This window comes from Trichosurus vulpecula, chromosome 1, assembly GCF_011100635.1.
Source record: "Trichosurus vulpecula isolate mTriVul1 chromosome 1, mTriVul1.pri, whole genome shotgun sequence".
NCBI lineage: Eukaryota > Metazoa > Chordata > Mammalia > Diprotodontia > Phalangeridae > Trichosurus > Trichosurus vulpecula.
Genome location: NC_050573.1, coordinates 143,570,434 through 143,589,969, shown reverse-complemented (window position 1 = coordinate 143,589,969; position 19,536 = coordinate 143,570,434). Strand labels below are relative to the sequence as shown.

General features: G+C 36.4%; 1 protein-coding gene across 5 annotated transcripts in view; it reads right to left on the bottom strand.

Moving 5' to 3' along the window:
* Positions 1–19,536, bottom strand: part of UBR5 (ubiquitin protein ligase E3 component n-recognin 5) — a 187,746-nt gene that overhangs the window by 100,671 nt on the left and 67,539 nt on the right. For 4 of the 5 annotated variants that reach the window (XM_036764156.1, XM_036764165.1, XM_036764175.1 and 1 more), the window contains 4 exons: positions 16,096–16,285; positions 15,372–15,531; positions 14,835–14,984; positions 12,809–13,020 (listed from right to left, as the gene is read on the bottom strand). In XM_036764156.1, the coding sequence (XP_036620051.1) occupies positions 12,809–13,020; positions 14,835–14,984; positions 15,372–15,531; positions 16,096–16,285 (712 nt within the window). The remainder of the gene's footprint in view (positions 1–12,808; positions 13,021–14,834; positions 14,985–15,371; positions 15,532–16,095; positions 16,286–19,536) is intronic. The other variant, XM_036764182.1, reaches the window with a different exon arrangement.

The window sequence follows — 19,536 nt, the reverse complement described above, 5'->3', positions numbered from 1 at the left end:
GTGCAGGGAACACTTTGCCCTGCTTGGATCTGGGTCGAGATCCTGGTTGGCGATTCTTGGGGGAGGAGAAGCACTGCTATGGCAGAGCTTGCGGCCACAGTGTAGTGGAGTGAATTTGGGACAAAGTACTCTCTACTCTACAACCCCTGACAAAAAGCTCAAGGGTCAAGTAGTTGGCTGGGAACATGACCGGGCAGCGAAAAAGGACTCAGACTTGAGAACCTTTTTTTGGTGACAAAGAAGATCAAAACACATAGCCAGAAGAAGTCAACAAAGTAAGACAGCCTATATCAAAAGCCTCCAAGGAAAATATGAATTGGTCTCAGGCCATGAAAGAGCTCAAAAAGGATTTGGAAAAGCAAGTAAGAGAAGTAGAGGAAAAATTGGGAAGAGAAATGAGAGTGATGCAAGAAAATCATAAAAAGTAAGTCAATGACTTGCTAAAGGAGACCCAAAAAATACTGAAGAAAATAATACCTTAAAAAATAGACTAACCCAAATGGCAAAAGAGCTCCAAAAAGCCAATGAGGAGAAGAATGCCTTGAAAGGCAGAATTAGCCAAATGGAAAAGGAGGTCCAAAAGACCAGTGAAGAAAATACTACCTAAAAAATTAAGATTGGAGCAAGTGGAAGCTAGTGACTTTATGAGAAACCAAGAAATTACAAAACAGAACCAAAGGTATGAAAAAAATGGAAGACATTGTGAAATATCTCATTGGAAAAACCACTGACCTGGAGAATAGATCCAGGAGAGACACTTTAAAAATCATTGGACTACCTGAAAGCCATAGAAGGGAGCGCAGATTGGGAGAGGAAGTAATCAAAAGCAAACATTTCTGAAGAGGGACAGGGTCAAGGGAGAAAATTGAATAAAGGGGGACAGAATAGGATGGAGGGAAATATAGTTTGTCTTTCAAAACATGACTACTGTGGAAGTGTTGTGTATATTGATACATGTCTGGCCTATGTTGAATTGCTTGCCTTCTTAGGAAGAGTGAGTGGGGAGGGAAGAGGGGAGAAAATTTGGAACTCAAAATTCTAAAAGCAGATGCTCAAAAAAAAAAAATCTGTTTTTGCATACGACTGGGAAATAAGATCTACAGACAGTGGGGTATAGAAATCCATCTTGTCCTACAAGAAAGTAAAGGGAAGGGGGACTGAGATGGGAGGTGGGGTGACAGAAGGGAGTTCTGACTGGGGAACAGAGCAGAACCAGGACAGCATTGTACACAACCACAGATACATTGATTCTGTGATGACTAACCTTGATAGACTTGGCTCTTCTGAGCAATACAACATTCAAAGACAGCTCCAAAGGACTCATGAAGGAGAGACCTATCTACATCCAGAGAAAGAACTACAGAGTCTGAATGCAGATCGAGGCAAACTGTTTGCTCTCCTCTTTTTTCTCTTTTGGCTTTTTTTGGTTTTGTTTCTTATTTCTCATGATTCATTCCATTGGTCATAATTGTTCTTTACAACCTGATTACTGTGTAAGTAAGTCTGATGTGAAGTTACATGTAGAAGATATATCGGATTGCATGCCATGGCGAGGGGTGGGGGTGGGGGGAAATGGAGGAATCTAGAACGCAAAATCATGTGGAACTGAATGTTGTAAACTAAAAATAAAAAAACTTAATAAAAAAAAGTGGAGTAATATAGTTTGGTAATAATGTGCATATCCCCAAAATCAAATAAAACTATTACTGTTTCAGATTTGATAAACACCTGATAATGACATTAGCTTTAACTGATAGCTTCCTTTTATTATAACCTTAGATAATCGATCACCAATTGGAACTTACTTATAGCTTGTAAAGATCCTTAGCCAGAAGCAAAGAAAAAAAAACAAGAAAAAAAACCCAACTATCACAATCTGCTGCTGAGATTGTGACTAGAACAGACTCCTGCATTCTCAGCACTGAGAAACGTAAACATCTCATTTTTGCTCAAAAGCATTACTGACTATTGGAGATTTTTCCAGAATGCCACCTCAGAGGAAAACACAGCAGGGCATAGAGAAAAACCTGGTCAAGAGCACCAGTTCAAGATATGCTTAGCAGGAGCTTTAAGAATCAGGTTCCTAATTAGTTTCTAGAGAGTGTGATGTTTGTATTATTGGAAAAATCAATAAATTTTAGATGCATGTATTGATAATTTTGGAAGTCTTATTAGTATACCATCAGCCCTAATAAGCATAGATAATGGAAAATTGGTTTTACCCAGGCACCATGTCACAGGTATGTGTACTCTTTCCCCCAATTTATTCCTTCCCACCCCCATTATTTCCTTTAATATTGTAGAGACATTTTCTTCCTGTAAATGAATTATATTGTAATACTAGCTTGATAAAATAAAATCTGTAGTATAATTTTTATCCTATCACTGTGGCCAAGCAACAGGTAGTAAATCTTACTTCAATTATTAAAAGCTGTTCTAGCAATACATGTACTAAGTATGCTTCAGTAAATTGACTATCGGTTATTTTATGTCTTTTCTAATTATTTTAAATAGGACTTTTTATCAAATAAGAGAATCCCACCCCCATCCAAATATAAGTTAAGCTAGTTTAGGCTTAAGGCATTTCAAAACAAATAAATAAAAAACAAAACAACAACAAAAATCTTTATAATTGGCCCAGAGGACAAAAGACTGAGGCAATTAATATCACTTTCTGGTTGCCCAAGTACAAAAGAGCCAACAACAGTAAATTTAGGTGCATGAGACCACTGGACCATGAGGGACAACTCAGGAAAGAACACTTTATTCAGCTTAATCATCTCAGGTTATCCTCAGTGCACATCCTGTTGAAAAGCTTTCTCCTACAATAGCCAAGTAAAATAACTATTCAATGACCTATTAGTTTTTCTTTTTATTTTCCAACTACTAAGGGATTGGCCTAAGTCAGGCCCAGCCCAGAATAACTTCTTTATCTACTATTTCTTTTTGGACAGTATTACAGTTATGTAGAAATTTTATTTGATTTGATTTTGTTAGATTTATAACCTGCTGTTATCTTAACTAATTTCCTAAGTAAACTATCATATTACTAGTAAATAAGGATAGTTTTATCTCTTCTTTGCTTATTTTTATGCATTTAATTTAATAGATATTGCTAGCATCCTAGAATTATGTGAAGTAATGGTAGGTAAAAGAGTTTTCTTCATTCCTATATTCACTAGGAAAAGCGCTAATCTTTCATCACAGAATATAATGGTAGCATTCAGTTTCAGATGGATATTTTTTTAAAAGATTCTAAGCCTATGCTTTGTAGGGTTCTTAACACAAATGAGAATTGTATTTTGTCAAAGGCTCACTGCATCTATTAATAATTTTACAATTACTGAATTATCCTTCCATTGTAAGTTTAAATCCAAATTTAGTAAACGGTTAAACTTTTTTTTTCGATAAATCTTTCCAGGCTTTCCCCCTGGATTTCCTTTAAATTTTTCACTGGATAATCATTAATAAAATTAGTCTTTATATCTCCTTCTCTAAGAGATGTTGAATGAGGTACCAAAAAAGTATTTTTCTTTGCTTTGTCCTCTGTTGGTTTTGCCTTAATTCTAAATTTTATCTCACAAAAGCAGGCTCGCAATGGTAAATCGATGGCATGGACTACATGAAAAAGAATCAGTAATATATGAACAATACAACCAGTGTTTGAAAAACCTAAAAACAAATTCTCTTGCTCAAAAACTGAAAAGCTACTACATGGACCAAATTCATGCAACCAGGAAGACAAAATACTGGACAGAAAAAAGAAAAAGTTTCTAAGATGGATCCCATTAAAGCACAATAGGTATAACTGTGAATTGCTAAACAATATGAAAAGAAATCTGTATTTATATGAAAAAAGTGACCAAAATATCCACACACTTACACTAATAGGTGAACATTCCCCACAGGAGGTTAAAGACAAAAATAAAGGCCTCAAATACACCAAAAAATTAAATCAGTACATGTATCCATACATATATCAAAGAACTGGAAATTAAATACCCATAACCTGGGAAAGGGTTAAAATGAGGTTTAGTTCATAAGTGCAATTAATATTGTAATAAAATTTTGTGTTATAATAAACCAAGAAACATGGAAAGACAAATGCAAAGTGAATTAAGTAGAACCAGGAACGCAACATACACTGTAGCTAACAGTAATGTAAATGTGAACTCCTCAAGGATTATTGTAAGGATAAAATAAGATAAAATTTGCAAAGCACTTTAGAAACCTTAACCTAACTCTCAGTATTATTAAAATAGCGAAACATTTGGAATAGACTGTAAGGGAGAGAAACAGACCAGGATATTAGGGATCTGGGAAGGGAACAGAGTTTGTAATGAAGACTGATTTGTGTGTTTTTTTTTTAAACTGCAAGTAGAAGAAAAGTCAAAAGCCATAGCTGAAGAATGAAATTTCAAAGCTCTCAATCATTTAGCTAAGATTGTGGATTAAATCCAAGGTTATGGAACTTATACATAATATTCTACAAAGCAACTAGGAGGAGGGAAGTAACATCACATATTCTAGAAGTTATGTGAAAGATACTGGATGACATAAGATGAAAGGCAAAGACAATAATATGATTATTACTATAATCCAGGTGAGAGATAATGAGCAGTGAAAATGGAAGAGGGATGAATAAGATGATGATTATGAAAACAGAATAAAAAGTACTTAACTAACTGGATATAAGAAACCAGAAGAGTAAAAAATATCCAGATACAAGACTAAAATAAAAGCAGTATAGTAGTATCCTCTACATAATGGGAAGAAGAGAAAAAGAGGCAAGTTTCTTTTTTATGAAGGGGTAGGAGAGAGATGAAATCCCACTTGGACATGTTAACTATGTAATTCAGACAAAGCATCAACATTGAAATATCTAGCAATCATCTGAAAATTCACGAGTGGAGTGGAATTCAAAGGCAGAAAATAGTGTTGCAATAGATTTAGTTTCATACATGGCCTCCAGATTTAAGAATCATTTCCACAGAAGTGGTCATTATTACCATGTGTTCACTGAATTACATCAAATTTAAAAAAAGAGAAAATGTCAAGGGGACAACAGAGTCAGCACTTACTATGTATCAAGAAATATGCTAGCTGATAAGGATACAAAGACAAAACAAATGCAACAATTCTTCCTTTTGCGAAATCACGATATACATGTAACTATATACAAAACAAATACAAAACAGGGAAGGGGTGAATTAGAAATTGAGAGGATCAGGAAAAGTCTTCACGCAGACTATGGTTGTTTGAGTAGCAACTTGAAAGAAATGAGAGATTCATGAGGTGGAAGCAAGCACTCCAGTCAATGGTGGGGAATTCCACAATTAGGAGGACATAAGAACTGGCATTAGGTAGATAGGTGAACCAGGGTAAAACAGTATCACAGAAGTGAAGTGAAGAATATTGAAAAATGTAGAATTAGGAGAATAGAGTCTCTGAAAATGAAAATGAATCAAATGGTAATCAAAGACTCCATGGGACAACAGAAGTATTGTAACAAAATTAAAACACTGAAAAAATAGAAGAAAATCTAAGGTATGAGATAAATTTTTAAAAAATTAACCTGGAAAACAAGTAAAGGAGAAATAATTTAAGAATCTTAGATTAACTGAAAACCACAATTTAAAAAGAAAAGGCAAGACACCAAATTTTTAAGAATTATAAATGAAAACGGCCCCTATCTATTAGAGGACAAAGTGATGCTAGAAGGAATCGAGTAGACCAATCACCTGTTAAAAGGAAATCTCATAAATGTCATAGCCAAAATCCAAAGCTCCCACATCAAAGAAAAAAATACTACAAGAATTCAGAAAGAATTCAAATACCAAGGAACCTCAAAGAGAATGAATAAGACCAGGATTCTTTTATAAGCTACAACTTGAAATAAAATATTCCTTACTACCAAAATATTGACCTTTAATGAAAAAGAGTGTTTTCGAAACATTTCTCATAAGACTAGAGCTGAGAGAGAATTCTGTTGTCTAAGGACACTTGGCAAATCAATTCATCCCTCTACCCATAAAGAGAATAGACTAGATAATCTAGATGAGACCCCTTTCAAGTTTAAAATTTTAAAATTATTTAAAGATTTGATTATTTGGCAAGAAGTTCTGCTTAATTACTGGCATCTAAGATTAACGATTTCCTCACATTGCAAATGATCACAAAATTCAAAAGTGGAAAGTACCTAAGAAATAATTTAGTCCAACCCCTTCTCATTTAGAGATTAGAAAATCAAAGCTCACATCACAAAGATAGCTTATCCCTGGTGAAATAGGAATCCAGTATCTTGATGATGCTGTTGGAAATGAGTAAAGCAAAGTTGTTTTGTTTAAATTTAAGTTATATTAGATATTCAAATTATGAATATAAATAATTGAAAATCTAATTTTTTAAATTATTCCTTCTTACTTCAAGCTCTTTCCACAGAAGATAACTATAAAGGAAAATAAATCTGTATCTATATAAATCTATACCTATATCAAATTTCTGAATAATTTAAGTGGCAGGGGAACAACAAAAGTTGAAGATTGGTTGGTTGGCTGGCTTTGTACAAATTTTATATACAAGAAGAAAGAAAAGTGATACTTATATATAATTCTCCTATGTTATCAAAGTCCTCAATTAAATTTGTTCTACATTTCCAAAGAGTGTCTCATCTAACAAAAATCTGGTCTACAAGAGTCACAATTGAGCCACGTATATAAACAACATAACTTTCCAAAAGACTGTCTTCAAAAGACTTCCGGGGGTGGAACCAAGATGGCAGCTGGAAAGCAGGAAAGCAGGGGGTGCGTGAGCTCCCTGCCAGGTCCCTCCAAAAACCTATAAAAAATGGCTCTGAACCAATTCTAGAACTGCAGAACCCACAAAATAGCAGAGGGAAGCAGGGATCCAGCCCAGGACAGCCTGGATGGTTGCTGGATGAAGTCTATTGCGCATGGAGTGGAGGGGAGCGGAGCTCAGCGTGGGAGGCAGCAGGACCAAGCACGCTGAATCAGTGAGCTGTGGCAGTTACCAGACTTCACAACCCACAAACACCAAAGACAACAGAGAAGGGTAGTGGGAAAAGCTGCAGGGGACAGAGTTCGAGGTTCGGCCACTGGCCCAGGGGCAGCGGGGGAGGTGCAGCTACAGAACTACAGCTGGCAGTTACTTCCGGCCCCAGACCCACGTGGTGGGAGGAATTAAGTGGCGGATCAGAGCAGGAGTGAAGAGCCTGCTGAAGGAGTGCTGGGGTGGCAGAGTTGGCTATATAGAAATAGCTCTGAAATCAATGGCACATCCCCTCAAGCTTGGAACAAAGTACTCTTTCCTCTACAAGCAGTCATACCCCAACAAAAAACTCAAGGGTCAAGTAAGTTGGCTGGGAACATGGCCAGGCAGCGAAAACACACCCAGATTCAGTCTCAGACTTTGGAGTCTTTCTTTGGTGACAAAGAAGACAACAAAGTCAAAGAGCCTACACCAAAAGCCTCCAAGAAAAACATGAACTGGTCCCAGGCCATGGAAGAGCTCAAAAAGGAGTTGGAAAAGCAAGCTAGAGAAGTAGAGGAAAAATTTGGACGAGAAATGAGAATGATGCAAGAAAACCATGAAAAACAAGTCAATGACTTGCTAAAGGAGACCCAAAAAAATACAGAAAAAAATATTGAAGAAAACAACACTTTAAAAAATAGACTAACTCAAATGGCAAAAGAGCTCCAAAAAGCCAATGAGGAGAACAATGCCTTGAAAGGCAGAATTACCCAAATGGAAAAGGAGGTCCGAAAGACCACTGAAGAAAATACTACCTTAAAAATTACTTTGGAGCAAGTAGAAGCTAGTGACTTTATGAGAAATCAAGATATTATAAAACAGAACCAAAGGAATGAAAAAATGGAAGACAATGTGAAATATCTCATTAGAAAAACCACTGACCTGGAAAATGATCCAGGAGAGATAAGTCAAAAATTAGTGGACTACCTGAAAACCATGATCAAAAAAACAGCCTAGATATCATCTTTCAAGAAATTATCAAGGAGAATTGCCCTGATATTCTAGAGCCACAGGGCAAAATAGAAATTGAAAGAATCCACAGATCGCCTCCTCAAATAGATCCCAAAAAGAAAACTCCTAGGAACATTGTTGCCAAATTCCAGAGCTCCCAGGTCAAGGAGAAAATACTGCAAGCAGCCAGAAAGAAACAATTTGAGTATTGTGGAAAAACAATCAGGATAACACAGGATCTGGCAGCTTCCACATTAAGAGACCAAAGGGCTTGGAGTATGATATTCATGGTCAATGGAGCTAGGATTAAAACCAAGAATCACCTACCCAGCAAACCTGAGTATCATGCTCCAAGGCAAAATATGGACTTTCAATAAAATAGAGGACTTTCAAGCTTTCTCAGTGAAAAGACCAGAGCTGAATAGAAAATTTGACTTTCAAACACAAGGATCAAGAGAAGCATTAAACGCAAACAAGAAAGAGAAATCATAAGGGACTTACTAAAGTTGAACTGTTTTGTTTACATTCCTACATAGAAAGATGATGTGTATGCTTCATGAGACCTCAATACCATAGTAGCTGAAAGGAATATGCATATATACACACACACACACACACACACACACGTGTGTCTATGTATACACACACACACACACACACACACAAAGGGCACAGGGTGAGTTGAATATGAAGGGATGATATCTAAAAAAATAAAATCAATTTAAGGGATAAGAGAGGAATATATTGAGAGAAGGAAAAAGGGAGAGATAGAATGGGGTAAATTATCTCACATAAAAGTGGCAAGAAAAAGTGGTTCTGTAGGAAGGGAAGAGGGGGCAGGTAAGAGGGAATGAGTTAATCTTGCTCTCATTGAATTTGACCTAAGGAGGGAATACCATACACACTCAATTGGGTATCTTACCCCACATGAAAGAAGGAGGAAGAAGATAAAAAGGTGGGGATGATAGAAGGGAGGGCAGATGGGGGAGGAGGTAACCAAAAACAAACACTTTCGAAAAGGGACAGGGTCAAGGGAGAAAATTCAATAAAGGGGGATAGGTTAGGAAGGAGCAAAACATAGTTAATCTTTCACAACATGAGTATTGTGGAAGAGTTTTACATAATGATATGCATGTGGCCTATGTTGAATTGCTTGCCTTCTTAGGGAGGGTGGGTGGGGAGGGAAGAGGGGAGAGAATTTGGAACTCAAAGTTTTAAAAACAGACATTCTAAAACAACAACAACAAAAAAAAGTTTTTTCATGCAACTAGGAAATAAGATACACAGGCAATGGGGCATAGAAATTTATCTTGCCCTACAAGAGAAGGGAAAGGGGGATAGGAGGGGAGTGGGGTGACAGATGGGAGGGCTGACTGGGGAACGGGGCAAACAGAACATACGCCATCTTGGAGTGGGGGGAGGGTAGAAATGGGGAAAAAATTTGTAATTCAAACTTTTGTGAAAATCAATGCTGAAAACTAAATATATTAAATAAATTAAAAAAAAATAAAATTAAAAAAAAAAAACAAACAAAAAAGACTGTCCTCACCAGACTAGATGGTTAACAATACCCTAATAAGGGATGATTATTGAGATGAAAGGCCAAATACTGAAGGCCAAATACTAACCCACCATCCAGCAGGACCTGTTCTTAGAATTACATATCTAGCAGTGGTGATAAATTTGTACTGATAGGCCAGTCCGTCCCACTTGTTGATAAACTTCATTTGCCAAAGGCAGTCTAGAATTAAAAGGAGTCATGAACCGAGCAATGTTACTGAATCTGTGGCCAATATCATTAGCATAGTAATTTAATAAGCTATAAACCAACTCTGCTGAAATCTGTAGCCATCATCTGGAGTCTGTTTGACATAAAGCGACAAACTTTTTGCGAATTAATATACCACTACTAGCCAGTCGCCAATTAGATTATTCTATTCAGGATTAAAAAAAAAATAAGGCTTATCACAATCTAATATATCATTTACTTATTCCAAACAGAAACATTGTTTGCCAGAGGCAAATACAGAAAATGAAAATCACATTTACCAAAAGACTTCTCCCTGCACAGGAAGTCTGCCACTTCTTACTGCCATTTCATAGCCAGCCTCCTCAGGTGAGACCTCTGGGGACCTCATACCATATGCTAGCACCTTTTACCTTGCATCTCCTGATGGGCATAATATGTACCCTGAAGGGAGTATGCAACAAATTGGAACAAGTGTCTTCCATCACAAAGAAACTACTTCTACCTGCATCAGATACCAGCAGAATATACTGACTCTCCCTCAAATTCTTTAACCACTTAGTTCTTCAACTTAATCAATTCCCATGAACTACTCTTCCATCCCATCTCAGTAACACACTTAAACTTGCCATCATCCAAAAATGTTTAAACCATCTGTGTTCAAAAATTTCAAAATCCCTCTATCTGACTGAATTCTCGGCTTTTCACCTCTCCCTCTGCCTTGCCTTACAAAACTCTATTCTTTTTCCACATCATGAACTCCAACCTCTGAACCTCTCAAATCTCCCAGGCCATCTCCCTTGCACTAGGGTACTTTCCCTGCTTCTCTCCATCTTGAACCCCTGGTGAACCAATTGAACTCTATACTATACAGTCCTCTTAAATCCCTAGCTCCCTAATCATATCACAAATTATACCAAGCCAAGGCTCAGTCCTGGATCACTCTCACCACTTGTTGCCCTTTCTGTTACACACATCCTGAATAGTAAAGATGGAGAAAAATCATGCAAGTGGACTGGATTCTCTACAAATTTGTTACTTAACTTCAACTGGGCCTTCACTGTGGCTAAGCATACTACTATAACTTCCTAATCAATTCATTATACCATTTTTTTCACAATGGTTCTTCAAAACCTTTTCCTCCTTTCTTGAACCTCCCATGGCTTCCTCTCCCCACTTTTTAAGCTGAGACACTTTTCTCATATTTTACAGAAAAAAACAAACCATTCGCCATGAACTCCCTCTTTTCCCCTATTCTTTACCTCCTATCACTCATGCCTTCTGCCAACATCTCCTCCTTCACCTCATGATGAGGTGGCCTTACTGATTAACGAGAACTCTCTACATGCTCAAGTGACATCATTCCCTCGAACAGATTACCTCCTCTGTCAACCCCACAATACCCCCTATTTTTAATCTCAACCTATCTGACTCCTTCCCTGCCTACAAACATGCCTATATATACTGGAAAAAACCCTCTCTTCATCCTTCCATCTTTTTTAATTGTCTTATATCTCCTCTGTTCTTTGTAGCTCAACTCCTCAAAAACCATCTAAAGTAAGTCCTCTTAACCCCTAATGATCTGGCTTCTGACCCTGTCATTCCACCAAAACTACTCTCTCCACAGTTACTAATGACCTCTTAGTTGTCAAATCCAATGGTCTATTCTCAATCCTCATTCTCCTTGATCCTTCTGCAGCCTCTGACACTGTTAATCACCCTCTCCTCCTTGATACTTTCTTCTCACTAAATTCCATATACTATCCTCTCCTGGTTTTCCTACTATCAATCTGACTTTTCCTTCTCAGTCTCCTCTGCTAGATCCTCTTCAATGATACATCCTTCAACCATAGGTGTCCCTCAGAATTCTGTCCAAAGCCCTCTTTTCGCTCATAAAACTTTCACTTAGTAATCTCATTAGCTGTCATGGATTTAACTGCCACCTCTATGCTAAAGATTCTCAAATTTTCTCCAAACTTTCTGCTGACCTCCAATCTCACATTTCCAGCTACCTTTCAGACATCTCGAACTGGATGTTCAGTAGACACCTTAAGTTCACCATGTTCAAAACAAAATTCAATCTTTTTCCCTCTAAATCCTCCCTATTACTGTAGTGGGAAGCACCATCTTCCCAGCCCTTCACGCTCACAACCAAAGAATCATCTTAGATTCCTCACTATCTCTTAACCCTCAGACCCAAGCTGTAGGCAAGTTTTGCTGATTTCACCCTTGAAACATGTCTCAAATATACAACCTTCTCTCCTCTGACCCTGCCAACACTCTAAGTCCCTCATTCCCAGATTATTGCAACAGCCTGGTGTTACAATAAACAATAACTGGTGGGTCTGCCTGCCTCAAGTCTCTCCCTATTCCAATCCCTCCTTCCTCCATTTGGCTACCAAAGGATTTTCTTAAAGCAAAGGTTTGCTCACTTCATTCCCCTACTCAGACAACTCCAGTGGTGACCTATCACCTCCAGGATCAAATAAAAAAAAATCCTTTGATATTCAAAGCCCTTTGCAACCTAGTCCCTCCCCCTTCCAGCCTTCCTATACCTTATGGCCCACTACTTACTCTTTCGATCCAGTGACTGGCCTCCTGTGTTCTACAAACAAGACACTCTATCTCTCAAAGGGCTTTTTCCCTGGCTATCCCCTATATCTGAGTTTCTACCCCTCTCAAACACCTCTTAATTATAGTGCCTTCCCTCTGTAAATTATTCCTATTTATCCTATATATAGTATGTTTGTATACATTTGTTGGATTGTTATCTCCCCCATTAGATTGTAAGCTCCTTGAGGGCAGAAGGTCTTTTCATTCCTTTTGTATTTCCCAGTGCTTAGCACAAAGCTTGGCACATAGTAGGACCTTAATAAATGTTTAGCGATTGAATAATGAACACAAGAATGAAGAGGTCATACAAATCTGTATAAAAAAATTTTACATCAGGAGGTTCTCATTCATTTGAGAAATATATTTAAAATTAAGCAGAAAAGCTTTCATAAAAATAAACAGAACATAGTTAACTATTCTATGACAAATATAGGGAAATTTCAATACCTTATCTGGCCACCACTGCAAATCTTCTCCTAGAGACACTGGGCTTTGCACAGGTGTATTCTTCTTGTCCAAATTTGGTTCTCCTTCCTTGCTTGTAGAGCCCCTTTCATTATCAAATGAGGCTCCATCAAGCCACCTTCGCTCACGCAAACGTAAAACGGATTCACGTTCACGCAACAGCTCAGAGTCTCTCTCTAAGGGAAGAAGGAGAACTGGTATGCAATTGGGTCACACCAGTGGGATAAAAGTAAGCCACTCTCTAGTAAAGACCCTTCAGGATGCAACTAACAGCAGTTTATCTACTGACAAAAATTTAAAATAGATTTAGGTCTCAGAAGTCTGACATGCAACATTCAAAACATTAACCCTTTCAATTATATGTACCAAAAGTTGCTATAATTGGCAAATTAAACATTCTGGAAGGGCACAATGGCTTCAGTTTTTTAAAAACACAATGCATTTTGATTGGCTTTTTTTAAAATTAAGATTCAAAGATTGTGATACATTACACTAAGAAGTTTTATTAAAATACTTATCAGCCTAATGGCAAATTTGCCTAATAAAAACTTCAACTTCTGTTAGATACATTTATGCAAGCCAAAAAAGTGTTTATTAGAGAGTCTCTAGTAATAAAATAGAGCTGCACCAAAAAAACCTTGTCTGAAAAAAATTAAGACAAATCAAATTACATGAAATTTATATGAAGCTTTGATAATCCAATCCCTTTCTTTAAAATAGTATTTTATAGGACCGGATTTATAAAATGTTTTAAATAATCAAGAAGAGTATTTCATAGTTTAAATTAAAATATTCCAAAGAGCCAAACAAGTTTTAAAAAGGATCCTTGTAGGAAGAGTTCCTTACCAAAATGCTTCCCCTCCAATTGGCCTAAAACTGTCTAAAGCCAGTACTCTGCAGTTCGCTCATGCAGATATTTTTTTTTTAAATGAGGTAATCAAAACTAACTTTCCCAGAGTCAACTATGCATGGAAAATAAGGATTAGAAACAATTCGTAGTAACGTCTTATAAATAACCTTAGGAAAGGGAAAAAAAGGAGGGATTTAGAAGGTGTTATGTCAAATGTCGAACATCTGAACATGCACATGACGTACATTAGCCATTATGTATATGCCGACTAAAACCAAGAGGTATCACATGTTAATATCATACATATCAAGTCACCATCATTTTCTCTTAAAAAAAAAACAACAACATTTTTTAAGCCTTGGGTCTTTTTACTAAAAGGGAACAAATGCTAAAGACATAAAACATTGGCCTATCATCATGTGACCAAGAATTCCTAGAATACCAAGCAGGTATACATATGTTCACTGGTGCTATATGCTGGAGTTAAAATTAAAAAAAAGAGAGAAAGAGCTACAATAAATCAAAATACAGAGGTTGGATTAATAGTTTAAAACTGTACTGCTCAGCAGTGTGTAGGAAGCATTATAAGACTTAGAACTATCCAAAGATAATATTTTAATTGCGTGCACATTTGTTTTAGCAGTTCATCCTTTATTCTTTATTTATTCCTTAATCTAGTTCTGAAAACAGTCTTTCATGGTTTTAAATTTGCTTCCCAGTTCTCTCCTCCATGATGCTGGGGCTAAAGTAATAGAATAATCATGTAAACCTAAGAACCATGGAGAAGGGCTTTCTGAATGCTGCATGTCATTATAAAATGGAATTTGGCTTTTGGTTCATAACTATTATTTCTAATGAAAAATAGAATTATGTAATAAAATAAAAAAATATGTAATAAAAACTTGATTAAGCATAAAATCACAAATATTCCTAGATTATACACAATCGAGATAAAAGCATTAACATAATACTATTGTGGCTCTTAGAAGAAAAGTTAGAACCACCTACCTGGTTTTCTCCCAGAATCCTATGCAAATGCTAGTCAACAGTAATTCAATTTGTGATAATTAGAAGGAAAAAAAGAAAACTATCATGCATTCTATCACAAATGTTCTACAATGCTAAGTACCGAGCAAAAAGAGAAAAGTGCAAAATTACCTCGAGATGAGCCTAGCCTGGAAAGGGATGAACGACGAAAGGAAGGATAACCAAAGTAGCTAATGTCTTCTGAAAACATAGCATCAGCATCAATAATAACACTTGGGTGTGCAGAATGAATATCAGCATCAAGAAGAGACATAAGATCCTCTAAAAGGAGAATAAAAAAAATTTAAGCCCAACATTCAGAGTCCACATAATTAAGATGAATGGATTAATAAATTACAAATTCATAACAGAATGAACCTAAGTTTCATGAGTTGTGGAACACGTGTTTATTTGTTGCACAATTTAACATTTATGTACGAAACTTGAACAGTAATCAATCAGAAGCACACAAGCCAATATCCAGTGCTCCTTTCTACTAGTAAATAAAATCCACTAAGTAATACAAACCTGAATAGTTATACCATTAACAACTTCTCTTCAAAGTGAAACGTATAAGCAAATCAACTATGCCACTTCACCAAGCTGCTAAAACCCCTAAAAGAGTCACAAAGTCTGTGCATAAGCAATCAATCACAACAATCCACCAACCTCCAGGCAGATATGATTCACTTGCAGTATCATCCCCATCATCTCCATCTTCATCATCACGGCTGAGCAAATTATTTACAGCAAGGTTTACATCAAGATTTGTTCGTTGGAGTTCCCGAATGATAACGCTTCTAGACTTCCCCTGTAAAACAACTTGGGCCTTGGGAGAAAATACATGAAAAAGGGTTTGTCATCTTTTAAACCTCTTTGTTTGCCTTTTTTATTTCCCCCCCATTTTGTTGAACTGAACTGAAACATCAAAGAACATTTTCTCATAAACGAGAACATAGAAAGATTCTATGTAAAACTATGAAATTCTTATTACTTGCTTAAAAAAAAAAGTTCATAATACTATCCAAATTTGTAGCTATTGTTTTTTTCTATGCCATTTTTCAGTAAAGGCCCTTATTCTTAGGGGAAAAAAGAAGTTTGCCACTTCAGCATGATAAATCTTGCAGGAGAGAAGCAGTTTGGCATGGGGTTAAGAGAAAGGAATCAGGAAGACCCGGGATTAACTCTTGCCTCTAATATTAGCTGAATAATCCTTGACAGGTCACTCACCCTCTATGTGCCTCAGGCAGTTCCCTAGGATTTAATAATAACCAAATGGAAGGAGTTCCCTATATTGATAAGATCACATATTCTTAATATACTCCTTTATGTTAGACTTAAGTTGTTTCTAACTCACAACGTACCTAACTATACTTGAATGTAATTAATGTACCTGTGAAATGAGTTCTTCTGGAATGACAGATGCAGGAATAACAGGCTGGGGCTGACTGCCCAACAGGCCAGAGCCTCGATCTCGTCCTGTCCGAATAACTCTGGTCTGTCGTCGTGAGTCTCGAGCTCCAGCAGATGACCTGCCAGAAGATCCTCCTCCACTTCCACCCACTCCTGAACTCCAGCGACTCCTAAATATTTGAAAAATGATTTGTACAATCAGTATCTTTAATTTTTGGACAAGTTCCAAAAGACAGAAGACTGCCAAATTTCCATTTCATTGAATTTAAATAAATTTACTTATCCATATATCATGGTAGTTCATCCTGACAGAAGAATAAGAATTAACTGAGGTTTAAATTAGCTTTGTCCTAAAACAGAGAAAGTTGGTAAAGAAAAAAATGTATTTGGTACACAATTTGCTATAACTAAGTTCTGTTACAGCTACTGTGTAGTGATCATTTCCAAAAGCAACACCAGTATAAGATTAGGAGGAACATAGATAGCACTTTCTTTCAAAAAGCTCAACAGCTACAAGTGTCAAAAAGTTTAAATGAGATATTTTATATTTCTTTTTACAAAATATGAAGGTGGGGTGTACAATGAAGTGCTTTGTGCTTGGCAAGATTGGAAAAAGAAATGTTAAATGACTCTGAATTACTGAAAAATGAGTCAACAACAACTTAGCAAGATATGCTGAGGTGCCAAAATAAATTTTCCATCTAAATTAAACAAAAACTTCTCAGAAAAATGCAAATCTAGTGTTCAACTAACTGATTTCATGATTCCAGCTTCTTATATTAAATTCCTAAAATTAATTTTTCTAATATTTCCAGGAAGACAGAATTATTTTAACACGACTTCCAGATATTAGCAACTTTTAAAGAGTTGTTGGGTCAAAAGTAAATAAGAAAATCATTTAAGAGGCTACCTTACAGGAAACAAGTCATTTAGACTATGCTATGAAGTTCAGTCTTCTATGTTTTTCTGCATGTAAGTTAAAAAACACTGCAAAATATTAACACTATAATAATTTATTATATTTTTCTTCTAGTCAATCAAACCTTTCAAAAACAATTGGAAGAGACAGGTGAGTACTGTCTACCTCAACAGAAACTACAGTCCTTCTAGACTTGCTATGGCAGGAAAACAAACAAATCCGGTAATAAATGTCTGCTAGGTCTTAAAAAACAATCAAACAACCGAATGGAGATCATATTCCAATCTTTTTCCAGTTTCATAGGACATGTTAGAACTTACATTCTATTGACATTCCCTTCCACAACCTCCACACCATGATGACACATCTGGGGACAACTTGAATGGAACACATTATATTTCACACTCACATAGTTTTAAAGTTTACAAAGCTAATGAATGTGAGAGCAATCTGAAACCTTATTTCCTTGCTCCAAGTTGGGTGCTCTTTTCCATTATACCATGCCTCCTAGAGCTGCGTCATCAATACTTTCTTCCTGTTCAGTCGTTTTTCAGTTGTCTTCAACTTTTGTGACCCTATTTGGGGTTTTCTTAGCAGAGATACTGGAGTGATTTGCCATTTCCTTCTCCAGCTCATTTGACAGAGGAGGAAACTGAGGCAACAGAGTTAAGGGACTTGCCCGGGGTCACACAGCTACTAAGTGTCTGAGGCCAGAATTAAACTCAGGGAGATAAGTCTTTCTGACTCCAGCCCCGGCACTCTATGCGCCTGTGAGTTGCCCCTCAATGAACAGATCTCAATTCATTTCACTGTTCTTTAGAAGAGATGCCCAGTGCTGAGTATTACAATGTAACATCAAAAACCTTTTATAAGTACCATTATTTATTTTAAGTCAATTTTGACAACACAGCACTGCTAACAAACCAACAGGTGGCAATCTTATTGTCAGGACAATGAGACAGACATATACATGCTTAGAAACTTTTCTCATCTAATGAGTTTTCTACTTTTTGTTCTGTTATTTCAATGTCCAACTGTCATCAAAAGCATTTTTACTTTTCTACCAAACAAAAGCAAACTGAAAAAAATCATGGAACTAGTTCAGGCATAGACAGGAGGAGAAATCTATACTAAAATTAACATCTACTTTAACCAAAAGAAAAGCCAAATCTGCCACAACAAATCAATCTTTTTCATTTTAAATTATGGTAGCTTCAGCATGCACAAATACTCACATAAAAAGCAAATAACACTTTTAAATTTAAAATGTAAGTAGACAGAATAGGTTGGCCTTAAAACTGAAAAAAATCAGTGAGTCTATATTTTTGTCATTGACTCTATCCTATTAATTCTATTTTGTATAACTGCCTAAGTCACAATTTTTGTCTTTAAGTTCATAAGTTCATAGGCACAGAAGTTGTCTTCCTCTGAATTAAGTTTAAGAGTTCAGTTTCCCTATAAATCATTTTAATTAAAAGAAATATTATTTCTGTATCATTGGCTGTCCTTGTCCAGTTAGAGGAAATTGTTATCTAGATAGCATCATTTATTCTTGGACTGTATCAGAATTTCCTAGCAACAAGATGGAAGGAGGGGTTGCTAGCTCCACATTCCCCATCTCCATCCAATTTTTCCCCCATGTCTATGACGCTTCAGGCTTTGTAACCAATCATCTTTTCCCCATCTATCATGCTGCCTTCAATTTTTTTGGATGCTCTTCCTTTCGTCTCTAAAAATGCTCCATCAGCCTTCATTCAGGGTCTTTTGGACCCTGAGGTCCCGGAGGTCTTTAGCTGAGGACCTAAAGACCCTCCCCCCCCCGCTAATAACTGCTAGCCTTATCAATAAATTGAACAAGTTCAGAATTTTATTGCCTCAGTTTACCTTAATTCTAATCTTGACAAAATCATCAAGGTTGCAACTTCCCAACTTTCTACTATAAATATTTGGTTAAAAATAGGTTTTTCTACCATCTTACAGTCGAGGAACATAAGGCAATTGGCAATTTTCTTAAAACTACAATGCAACAGGATACTAAGTTTAAATGCTGAGTTCCTAAACCAAAATTTCAAAATGACTACTACAACAAAGCTAATTACAAAAGAAGTGTATTTTCCCTTTGTCAAAATAACCATTCAGGACAGAAACCTCTTCAGACTGCATAGCTTTACACAAAATTTTGAATGAAAGAGAAAGATTCTCTGGGGGCAAGCGAGGGCTTCAGGAGACTTACTGAAATACATGTCATAAGCTAGGGAGCATATTTTACGTAAAAATTAATCTCACAAACATGATATTACAACGATACAAGAATCACATTTTTGTAAAGGCATTTTTGATGAGGACTATAGTCAGAAGACAGTGATCAAGACAGTAGGAGGTATAAATTAAATGTCATATGACAATCAATTTAAGGTACCAAGGAATCTGTATATCCTGAAGGGAAGACCTTCAGGTAACAGAACAACTTTTCAAATATTTGATGTAAAGACAAATTTTTTA